The 12,705-nt window shown below is 41.1% G+C and overlaps 1 protein-coding gene across 4 annotated transcripts in view; it reads right to left on the bottom strand.

Annotated features, from left to right (window-relative positions):
- Nucleotides 1-11,777, bottom strand: part of LOC109899913 (caskin-2) — an 80,087-nt gene extending 68,310 nt beyond the window's left edge. For 2 of the 4 annotated variants that reach the window (XM_020495543.2, XM_031835422.1), the window contains exons 1-2: nt 11,225-11,777; nt 8,832-9,421 (exon numbers count right to left, since the gene is read on the bottom strand). In XM_020495543.2, coding sequence (XP_020351132.2) covers nt 8,832-8,925 — 94 coding nt within the window. In that variant the 5' untranslated portion in view covers nt 8,926-9,421; nt 11,225-11,777. Of the gene's footprint in view, nt 1-8,831; nt 9,422-10,680; nt 10,743-11,224 lie in introns of all 4 variants that reach the window. The other 2 variants (XM_031835420.1, XM_031835421.1) reach the window with 2 other exon arrangements.
- Nucleotides 11,778-12,705: the final 928 nt, after the last annotated feature.

Below are 12,705 nucleotides of genomic sequence, written 5' to 3'. Positions count from 1 at the left end.
CAATTGTTTACAGACAGGTTATTTCACTTATAATTCACTGTATCACAATTCCAGTGGGTCAGAAGTTTACATACACTAAGTTGACTGTGCCTTTAAACAGCTTGGAGAATTCCAGAAAATGATGTCATGGCTTCTGATAGGCTAATTGACATAATTTGAGTCAATTGGAGGTGAACCTGTGGATGAATTTCAAGGCCTACCTTCAAACTCTGTGTCTCTATGCATGACATCATGGGAAATTCAAAAGAAATCAGCCAAAAATTGTAGACCTCCACATGTCTGGTTCATCCTTGGGAGCAATTTCCAAACGCCAGCAGGTACCACGTTCATCTGTACAAACAATAGTAAGCAAGTATAAACACCATGGGACCACGCAGCCGTCATACTGCTCAGGAAGGAGTTTAAATGTATTTGGTTAAGGTGTATGTAAACTTCCGACTTCAACTGTATTTATTACTTTTCACTTTAACTTTAACTCTACCTACATGTACATATTACCTAAAATGACTTAGACTAACCTGTACCACCGCACATTGACTCGGTACCGGTACCACCTGTATATAGCCTTGTTACTAGTTATTTTATTGTGTTACTTTTTTTTTCAACTTTAGTTTATGTTGTAAATATGTTCTAAACTCTTATTTTTCTTAAAACTGCATTGTTGGTTCAGGGCTTGTAAGCAAGCATTTCTCGGTAAGGTACCTGTTGTATTTGGCGCATGTGACCATTAACATTTTATTGGATTTTGATGTGGTTTAAGCATTGTTGTGGACTTAGAACATCCAATTTCTTGGTTTTTCTGTTTAAAAAAATGTAAATGAGAACTTTTAAAATAAAAAGACGGGGAAAAACAGAAACCTGGAGAAAACGGAACTTGGGAAAAAACTGAATCTCAGCCCCCTCTCCTTTACTAAGGTAAAGTAGCCCAATTATACAGTATGTCTAAGCTGAGAAGGGCCCTGAGTAGATTCCCATCCATGCCTGACTTCACTGTACTAGGCACATGATGTGTGTACTGTACTGGGCCTACCACAGAGATAAAACCATCCATCGGCCCCTCTAGAAATGACTGAGGGAATAAGCAAAAGTGTGTCGACCCCGCAATATGTTACTCAACACAACTATGCAGAACGCAATTTGTGTAGCTAATTTCACTCTCGCGTTACGTACATGTGAAGGGAATAAATTTGGCTTCAGTCAGACTCTCAGTGTTTCTCATCCTTTATCAGAACAAGACAAGAGATTTTGCCTTTTAAACGTTTAGCCTTTTAAAACATCTAAAAGTGGGAACAGATGACAGTGCTTTAATAACCTCCGTCTCTATATCTAACATCAAGTCTGAGTAACAGAACAATCAGAGGGCATAGCAGATCAAAGCAGCAGCTCTTCTACAACAACAAAAGCAGCATCCTGCTGATTCCCATTAAAATGACTGATACAGCCCTATTCCCTAAGGAGCACACACGCACGCACACACACACACACACACACACACACACACACAACACACACACACACAACACACACACAGATGTACGCACACACACGTATCAGTCTTATCAAAGCTATTTTGTCAGACAATAACATAAACCTAGTCCATCCATACATGCATAAACAATACCAAAATCCCTGTATACCACGCTTACAGACAAGGTTTTGTCTTTGTCTTTCCCCAGCTGTATCGGGCAGACAAATCATGAAAACAGTTCTAGGGCAAGTACAGATAGGGGCTACAGAAATTGGTTACTTAGTTTTTGGCATACAATATGACTGAGTGCTAGTCAGATACTGGAGAGAGAAAAAAAGAAGAAGAGAGAGAAAAGAGAGACTAACCTAATGAAGAGAGAGAGAGAAAAGAGATACTAACCTAATGAAGAGAGAGAAAAGAGAGACTAACCTAATGAAGAGAGAGAGAGAAACGAGATACTAACCTAATGAAGAGAGAGAGAGAAAAGAGATACTAACCTAATGAAGAGAGAGGAGAGACTAACCTAATGAAGAGAGAGAAAAGAGAGACTAACCTAATGAAGAGAGAAAAGAGAGACTAACCTGATGAAGAGAGAGAGAGAAAAGAGATACTAAACTAATGAAGAGAGAGAGAAAAGAGAGACTAACCTAATGAAGAGAGAGAGAGAAAAGAGATACTAAACTAATGAAGAGAGAGAGAAAAGAGAGACTAACCTATTGAAGAGAGAGAAAAGAGATACTAACCTAATGAAGAGAGAGAGAAAATAGACTAGAAGGGTGCATACGCTGCCTGGAGGCAAGGTGCTCTGAGTTTCCTGGCATATACTTTCTGAATGATACATCTCTACTGTCTGATTAATGGTAAGACTCTTATTAGAGAGAGAGAGAGACTAAAGAAGGTTAAGAGAAAATAGGGAAGACTGAAAATCAAATGTTATTGGAATGGATGAATCCACTGCTTGCATGCTAGCTACTGTAGGTAATAAAATAACAGTTATGCTGGATTAAGTGACGTTATCACACACACATTCACACACACTTAACCCCTTCAGTTAAATTCCTCGGCAATCCCAGATAAGCTCCTCCATCTGTCCCGGGAAGAAGGGGGTCAGGATTAAAGTGTGTGTGTGTGTGTGTGTGTGTGTGTGTGTGTGTGTGTGTGTGTGTGTGTGTGTGTGTGTGTGTGTGTGTGTGTGTGAGCACATGCGTATTTGCTGTACTAGCATGTTTGGCTGACATGAAGACAATGAGTCGACAACCTCAATTATATCTTTAGCCCAGTTAGCTAACAAGCTGACTACTGTTAGCTAATAATAAGATAACTACTGTCAGCTAATAACAAGCTGACTACTGTTAGCTAATAATAAGATAACTACTGTCAGCTAATAACAAGCTGACTACTGTTAGCTAATAAGAAGATAACTACTGTCAGCTAATAACAAGTTGACTACTGTTAGCTAATAATAAGATAACTACTGTCAGCTAATAACAAGTTGACTACTGTTAGCTAATAATAAGATAACTACTGTCAGCTAATAACAAGTTGACTACTGTTAGCTAATAATAAGATAACTACTGTCAGCTAATAACAAGTTGACTACTGTTCGCTAATAATAAGATAACTACGGTTAGCTAATAGGGTACTCTAGTTGCCGACCCATAGCTTCATACTGTAGGATAAATGTAACAGTGGTATTAGTGGAACACACACACCACACACACCCCTCTGTCCAGTAATCTCACCCTGGGCCATCTGGGATATCCCTGATTTGAGCAGAGGAATGAGGGAGCGAAGCAGGGAGGAGGTAAAGATGAATAGAGGGAGCTAGAGAACTAGCAGATGTTAAAAAGAACAGGATGGTTTGTAAAGGAGTGTGAGCTTTAACATGTGGGGTTATGTTGCATTAATATGTGCAGGTGAAGGACTGTGTTGTGAAGTTTAGTTTTTCAGATTTAAAATTCACCTCTGTTCTGCATGAAACTTCAGTCATTTGTATAGATGTAGTGACAGACTACTAGGGTTATATAGCACGAACACCAGCATGTATCTAGAAGACAATAGAAATGGTAATAATGAGGCGCTATACTAACAATAGTCTTCCTTTAAGGAGGAGTGTTAGGGCAACGGGCGAACAGCACCCATGAGGAGCAAGAACCTCCCACAGCCATATAATTCAAGCTGTCACTGGGGGCATGTAAGTTCAAATCAAATTAAATTGTATTTGTCACATGCACTGAATACAACTGGTGTAGACTTTACTGTGAAATGCTTGCTTACGAGCCTTTCCCAACGATGCAGAGTTAAAAAATATGTAATAGTAACACAAGAGGAATAAAATAAAATGCACAAGAATGGAGCTACGCTATATACACAAAAGTATGTGGACATCCCTTCAAATTAGTGTTTTCGGCTATTTCAGTCACACACGTACACACGTTGTTGAAAGGTACATATAATCGAGCACACAGCCATGCAATCTCCATAGACAAACATTGGCATCAGAATGGCCTTACTGAAGAGCTCAGTGACTTTCAATGTGGCATCATCATAGGACCTTTCCAACAAGTCAGTTGGTAAAATTTCTGCCCTGCTAGAGCTGCCCCGGTCAACTGTAAGTGCTGTTATTGTGAAGTGAAAACATCTAGGACAGGGATCATCAACTAGATTAATCTGTGGGAAGATTTTTTCGTTGAGCGGATGTTCAGGGGGCCGGAACATAATTACAAATAATTTGTAGACTGCAAATTGACCGCAAGAAGCCCAAACAGATATAATGTTTGATGAAAACATTATCATTTCAAACCTTGATTACATTTGTATTTGACCACTTGTCTCTCTATTATGCGTGGGAATACTTGGGAATAGATTTCTTAAATTAAAATTACTTGGAGCTGATTTCCTGGTGTTTTTACAGTCTTTTATGTCCAACATTTAAATGTATTAAAACATATTATTATAAAAAGATTTGCTCAGAAATCTTGGTGGGCCAAATAAAACCACCCGCGGGCCAATAGTTCGGGAACCCTGGTCTAGGAGAAAAAACAGCTCAGTTTATTATCTTATTATCTATGCATACTTTACCCCTACCTACATGTACAAATTACCTAGACTAACCTGTACCCCCGCACATTGACTCGGGACCAGTACCCCCTGTTTTTAGCCTCATTATTGATATTTTATTTTATAAAATATTATTGATATTTTATTGTGTTCATATTATTCTTTTTTTTTTGTACTTTATTTAGTAAATATTTTCGTAACTATTTTCTTAAAACTGCATTGTTGGTTAAGGGCTTGTAAGTAAGCGTTTCATGGTAAGGTCTACACCTATTCAGCGCATGTGACAAATACTATTTGATTTTATGTTAAGTACTTAGTGATGTGGACGCCAAGGAACTTGAAGCGCTCTTCCTGCTCCACAACAGCTCTGTCGATGTGGTTGGGGACGTGCTCTCCATTCTGTCTCCTATAGTCCACTATCAGCTTACTGAATAAAATAGTTCACCGTGAGTATGTCTATCGCCATGATGAATCGGCCACCTCCACAAAAATGTTGTGCCTGCATTTTTGGACTTTCTTTGGGTCAATAATAGCGGGTCTTAGTGGACGGCCAGACTAGGGTAGCGTACCAAATGATACCCTATCCCCTACATAGTACACTATCCTATGGGCCCTGGTCAAATGTTGTGCCCTCTATAGCTCTGATCAAAAGTTGTGGACTATGCAGGGAATAGGGTGTCATTTGGGATGTAGCCTGGGCTAGTCTAGGAGAGGACAGAGAGACAGGACCTGTCAGCAGATGGTCAGTCAGACTCAGGATAAAGCCAGACCTCAGTTCCCCATCTATTAGCTCTCTGACCACTGGGTTGCATCCAAAATGGCAACCTATTCCCTATTTAGTGCACAACTTTTTACTAGAGCCCTACGGGCTCTCAATAGGACATAGATCAAAAGTAGTGCACTATATAGGAAATATTATGAAATGTGTGTGTGTGTGTGTGTATATATATGAAATAAGGTGAAATTTGGGACGCAGTCCTGGTCTATGGCCCTATGGTGACCTACTACCACCTGTTCCCTTTCTTTTCATACATGTCTGATTGGCCCTCACACCTTGACTAACAGAGTTAAAAATGGGTTTGAACCCCAATCCATCAGACAGACAGACAGACCCTTTACAGCTCCACATAATCAATAGGCATGCTATTCAACTTCATTGACACCTAGCCAGGGCTATACCAGCCAGTGTAGACCAGAGCATCTGGGATTCTGTCATTCTTACAGCTCTCCTGTGGTGATGAACGACTGTAGCATTGACCAGATCCTTAACCCCTCCACTAGGGTCAATGGTGATGACATGGTGTGTGTGTGTGTGTGTGTGTGCGTCAAATCAAATCAAATATTATTTGTCACGTGCACCGAACACAATGGGTGTAGACTTTTCTGTGATATGCATACTTTTGAGCCCTTCCCAACAATGCAGAGTTAAAAAATATTTAAAATAACTAGTAACACAAGATGAATAATATCCACAAGAATGGAGTTATATACAAGGCATACCAGTATCAGATCACTGTGGAGCTATTTACAGGGAGTAACAGTATCAGAACACTGTGGAGCAATATACAGGGAGCACCAGTACCAGATCACTGTGGAACAACATACAGAGAGTACCAGTACCAGATCATTGTGGAGCAATATACAGGGAGTACCAGTACCAGATCACTGTGGAGCTATATACGCTGATAGGGATATTTAAGACGAACCAAAAGCTGGTTTTAGCGTCAGCAGTTGGTTATGGCTTGAATTTTTACAGCTGAAACACAGCCTATCCAGCTGTGACGCACACTGCCCATATGCAAGTGGAACAAGAGCATTCTAATTTGCTTTTTATGCCTGTATACTTTGTATTTAGAAACATTTTATTACAACCAAACTTATTAGAATGATTCACCTTCCTGGTTTTATGGTGCCAACTCTATGGTGTCCATGCAATGCAACTCCTGGAGATGTGAGAATACGATCTGATCTGATCATAAAATATATTTGGGAGCAGTATACAGACTTTCTCCCTTTCTCTTTATATTGGATCTATACTGGATACCAGCTACTGTGAAAAGTTTGGATGTCCTGTACATAAAACCCTCCATAGTCTGCTCTGTCTTAATGTTACATACCCACAGGGAGAAACGATGGAGCCTGTAAGTGTATTTACACGTAGCCTATTTAAAACAAGTTGTGGTTGATTTTTGTTTCGAATTTGATTTGAATTATTCGTTCTCTTTTTAGGCCTTATCAATAGTGAATTTAATCTTGCTTATTGGCAATGTTTGGCATGTACATGGTCAGCCATAATGTAATTTACAGTAGGCCTAGCCCCTATATCAGTGTGAATGCTATTGAAGCCATGCAATTACTTAGAACAATGTGGACTGCAAAATGGGTTCAAGTTGATGTATTTAGCAAAGATAGGATAGCTCTACATTTTGTTATTTCATTTCGGTAAGGCATTTAACAAACTATAAACGGACTAACATTGGAATTGGAGTTGATTCCAAGGGAATACATAAAAGACTGGAAATACACAACTTGAAGCAACCACATATTTAGCCATGGAGCACATTCTGATTGGCCAGTGAGGGCACAAGCCTCAACACACCCACAACTTGTTTGTTCATGAAAACCCAGCCCTTTCACGCCGATAATTGTAGTTGTGAAAATAGCAAAAATATTTCTGACACACCCCTGAACCTATAGCGCTAACGCCTGCGCTTAGATTTACCATTGCATTAGGTTTGTTAAAATAGAGCCCTTCAAATGTTAAGTCTTATCGTCCTGAGATACTAAACTACTTGTTTACAAATGGAAAATATTACAGACGGGCCATTGCAAAGCATCAGAATGTAGCCTATTTTTCCAGTCAGGGTAGAGTACTCACACAAGCATATAACAAGAGTGAAAGTGGCTAATTTCACTTTGATGAATGCATTACATCCGGAAAGTTGGTAAAGTGAAATAAACCACACTGCAAATTAATAGTGACGGGGGGAACAATTGAAACAGTTACATATTGGGATATTATTTTGGATGATATACCGTATCGTTTTGACAATATCTCGATATTATTTTTGCGTTAGTTTGCTGTGCCTACACCAAAAGTCCAGTATTTTTTCTTCATGGCTTGTTCACCATCTACTTTTTAAAAAGGTAGCCAATTTGTTTTCAGCAATTTTATTAACATGACTGATCAACAGCAAAGAAATCTCATGACTCCCACTTGTCCCTGTGCAGCAGACATATGGTGAGCAATATATTTGGAAAAGTTTGTGGTCATACGCACATCCTTAAAAACATAGGTGCTGGACTAATAAAGAATACTAGTATAAAACAAGAAGGCCCACATACTGTTAAAGCTCCCAATCTACTGCTTTATTGACAACGTTTCGGTCTGAAACGGATCTTCGTCAGGTAAAAAATATATATATATTTGGAACATCGAATCACAACAAAATCCCAGGATTGAATCGTAACACATATAGAATCATGGCAATCATAAGAATTGCAATACATATCGTATCGGCACCTAAGTATCGTGAAAATATAATATTGTGAGGTCCATGGCAATTCCCAGCCCTACAAATAAAAAAATGAATGCAACAACTACGCCACTAATTTCCTTTCCCGAGCATTGAAACATTTAGCCCATGAGTGTTTGACTGTTGAAAGGCATTAGCAGCATGTCATGATGTGTAGGGATAACGCTAACCCCATGTGCTACGGACAGGCCCTTGTTCCTCTGAGCCTGCCACCGAACAGAGCAGAACAGCAGCCACGATGTAAGCACAGCACAGGCACATAACAGCAAGAGAGAGAGAGAGAGAGAGAGAGAGAGAGAGGCTAACCTCATGAGCAGTTTGACTTGAATCTATAGAGATAAGCAACACCGAAGCTCCACTGTGAGTGTGCATCCCAAATGGCACCCTATTCCCTATACAGTACACTACTTTTGACCAGGCACACCCTGAGACATATTGTACAGTACCAGCATCTGTGTTTTGGAGATTAGGTCATATTGTTAGGGGTTTGACTACATTTAAATTCAAATTGTCCGACCCCTAGATGGATCATTGGTTGTGGTGGATGGTTGAACCTGATACTTATATTTTAAATACAACGTTTTTCTTTTGATATAGATACAGAGAACAATATCACTCAGATAAGGGACAGGCTATCAATGCTTCTGCTGTACATTGCATCAAGCCAACAGATACACATTCTCTGAACACAAACACAGGCAGACACGGGCTGCATCAGGAATTGAAAGAGAAAGCAGATGTGTGTGTGTGTGTGTCTAGGTACTCACTGGTTTTGTTGCATTTAACCTTAGCCAGAAGTTTGTGTGCCAGGAGGATGTCTCCACTCTTCACTGCCACCAGGAAGTCCTGTTCCTTACCCATAACTGACCACCACACCAGTGACCAGTAACCACACAGGGTCCTTACGAGGTCAGTTGTCTATACCGCGTCTAAGTGGTCCTTGGCATTCGAGGCCTCAACCTTACCCAGTCAGGTGCATGTTGATTCCTTCGGATACACAATGATGATGAACGTACAGAAGAGCGTCACAAAACGCCCAAACCAGCCAGTCTGTATGCCTGCGTGTGTCAGTCAGATAGGAATCAACCAGAACAGCCAGCAGAGAACATTTTTATCTCCGGGCCTAGGTTAGGCTAGGCATCAACTGGGTGAGATGGTGAGATAGGTGGGGTAGTTGGTTGTTAGAGGCTGTGTTCCTCTGCCTTCTGTTGGTTGCTTGGTTTCCAGAGTGTGTGTTTGTGTATGGGGCCTGGTTGTCTGTCCCGATGTAAATCAAATGGAGTCTGCCTGGAATTGTCCTTAGGGCAAGGTGTGTGTTGGGTTCTCAGCTGTTTCCGCCAACCTGAAACAGTAAAACCTACCAGAACACACAGACATGTCATCATGAGCTTGGCATTCACTACTATTTAATAAAAGCATTAGCAAAGCACTGGGTGTTATTACAAGTTGTAACTACAACATAATTACGGATGGGTGGCTCTCTAAAACCAATCTAATGTGTTTGTTTTTCTTTCACTCAGGAAGCCTATTCACCATGGAATGTTATCTTAGGATCATTCCATGTCGGAATACTACTCCTTAACTCCTTTCACTTTCCTTCAACTTCTAGGAAATGTCTTTTTCACTTGGAGCTGTCTGGAACTCTGCCAATTGTCGGGGAAAAAGCTGCAAACTTTTCCCGACAGAAGTAAACTGGGGGCTCTGTCCCAAATGCCCCCATATTCCCTACATAGTGTAAGCCTACTACTTTTGACCAAAGCCCTACGGGCCCTGGTCAAATGTAGTACACTATATAGGGAATAGGGTGACATTTGGGGCGCACAATGAAAGGCAGTAGTGACCGCATCTTAATACCATCCCCTGGATTCTACATCACAGGGGACACAGCCAGCAGCACTTACGGGACAAAACATATCCAGGATAAATGTTTTAGGAGAAAAATACATTAGTCTGGTTTTTGGATTGTACAGCTGCAAGTGAATGAGGCATATCTGAGATCACACACAGAGCTGCAGCCACCCAGAGCCAATTAAAATAGGAGTTTTCTGGGCGAAAACAAAACAGCAATTAAGACACCCAATGGAGCTGGGAGGCAAAGTGTTGGGCTAAAACACAAAAATATTGTACCGCCTTTGTACCTCCAACTGAATGTGTTTTTTTTGTGTCACCTGTGCAAGACTTTGCAAAGAAATGTCCTTCTGAAGGACAACGTTTTCTATTCTACTCTATCCCATTCTATTCAATTATATTCAAATTCCTCCCATTCTTCTGAAAGGTTGTGCTGGGAGGGACTGTTATTGGTGTGTCTCTCTGTCTACAGCAGGGCTTCTGTTTACCATCAGGTTGTGGGGCTAAGTTATCACATATGCTGTCATTGTAGAGACTACACAATAATAGGCAGTAGACACGGTCAAGTACAATAACAGATCACATCATATTAGCAATGATAATATGGAATGATAGGCGCTACATGTATGTGAAGGGAGGAGGCATCATGTAAGGCAGCAATCATGAATCCATTTTTATTCCAATCAGAAGTTACCCCATACGATTTCTGTTCTGGATAACTAGTGGCTAGTAATGGCATGCATGTCAATGTGTCACAGACTCAGTTACCTTGCCTGCCAGCTAGTACATGACCCTCCTCTTGATTGCCATCAAGCCCCGTACACAGAGTTCTGAGGGTGTCATAACAACATCATAACAAACTGAGCAGCTGTCCATTGAGGGAGGCACATGAGCATTTGTAAACAAACACAGAGCTGCTATAGCTAGAGGGCTTCCCTGTAGTTAGGAAAACAAACTGGTACAGTAACGTTATATCAAATAAATGGAACGGCTGGGGGGTCCCCGAGGAGAGGTTTGAAAACCCTGCCACGCTTCGAAGGAATAGACTAGAACCACAATAGAATAGAACCAAATGAACAGAATAGGACAGAACATGATATTAATTATTATTATTATTATAATAACGGTAGATCTAGCTAGATAGAAAATAACAAATTAATAGAACGTCGGACGTTGCTGCTAGCTAGATTTGGGCTCGTTTTTTCGACAAGTAGTATCGAATTTGCAAATGGGTTAGTCCGATTTTGATTTGTGGTCTTCCAAGACCGCTCAATAATAAACAAAAGAAGAGGTCAAAGACAGAACATCTTACCATTATTGTAAATGTGTTCACAGGTTGTCCGGTCCCTGTTGAAGGATTGGAGGAGTGTAGAGTAGTGCTCAGCTAGCGTTTGTCAGGTGCTTGGAGCCGTGGCTCAAGGAGCAGACCGCACAGAAGATGTGTATAAAGAAGTTATGCTGCTAGCGAAACAATATCCAGAAGACTTTCTGATAAGTGGTTGAAAGTCAAACTCTGACTTCATTCAGTTCTTTTCCTACTCCTTGTTTTACTGAAGGTCAAGAAAATAATGTCACCCTCGCCAGGCAGTTCGACTGAATCGTGCGCACGCTAGGAGACCTGATCTGACACATTTTCAATTTAGACTAATCCCTCTGCGACCTCGAGCGAATCTGACACCTTTTCAATTTAGACTAATCCCTCTGCGACCTCGAGCGGATCTGACACCTTTTCAATTTGACTAATCCCTCTGCGACCTCGAGTGGAAAGAGCGACTCCTCGACGTTTTGGCTCTGCCTCCGCACGCATTAAAACTCTGGGGAAGAACTTCGGAGGGAGACGACTCGTATGCTACTGTACCACAGATCTAGGATAGGATTACTTTACTCCCAGACTATCCTTAATCACAAGGGGAGTGAAAGGATCTGACTCCGTATCAGCAGTTAGGCTATATGGATAATTTATTGGAGACAGAATGAAGTTTGCCAGTAGACAAGACAAGGTCGGTTTACCATATTGCATCGATCCTTGCTATGAGCCACTTTACAATTCATACCAAATTTGTTAACCTTATGGTGTTTGCCTTTCATGCCTGAGACGCGGGTTCGCTTCCCGCTCCGTCAGTTCGCTACAATGGTGTCAGAAGTGGAATGGTGGCCGTGGGGTCATCGAAGCGCACAGCCCGGTATGTGTGAGGGATGTGAGGTTAGTCAAAACACTGGGACATGCTTTCCGGTTCGGAGGGGGCAGGGTACTGATCCTAGCTATATGAGCCACCTTTCCCACCAAATGTGTTAACCCTATTGGTGCAATGTGTAGGATTTTTGCCTTTCACGCTGATGCGGGTTCGCTTCCCACTCCCTCCGTTTGCTACAATATACACTGATTATACCCACAGCCTCAATTCGTCGGGGCATAGACTCTACAAGGTGTCAAAAGCGTTCCACATGGATGTTGGCCTATGTTGACTCCAATGCTTTCCACAGTTGTGTCAAGGTGGGTGGATGGCCTTTGGGTGGTGGACCATTCTTGATACACACGGGAAACTGTTGTGCGTGAAAAACTCAGCGTTTCAGTTCTCGACACAAACCGATGCACCTAGAACCTACTACCTTACCCGGTTCAAAGGCACTTAAATATTTTGTCTTGCCCATTCACACTCTGAAAGGCACACATACACAATCCATGTCTCAAGACTTGAAAATCCTTCTTTAACCTGTCTCTTCCCCTTCATCTACACTGATTGAAATGGATTTAACAAGTATCATCAATAAGGGATCATAGCTTTCACCTGG

This window comes from Oncorhynchus kisutch, linkage group LG11, assembly GCF_002021735.2.
Source record: "Oncorhynchus kisutch isolate 150728-3 linkage group LG11, Okis_V2, whole genome shotgun sequence".
NCBI classification, from domain to species: Eukaryota; Metazoa; Chordata; class Actinopteri; order Salmoniformes; family Salmonidae; genus Oncorhynchus; species Oncorhynchus kisutch.
Note: the sequence above shows the minus strand (reverse complement) of the source record. Positions and strands in the feature narration are given on the sequence as shown.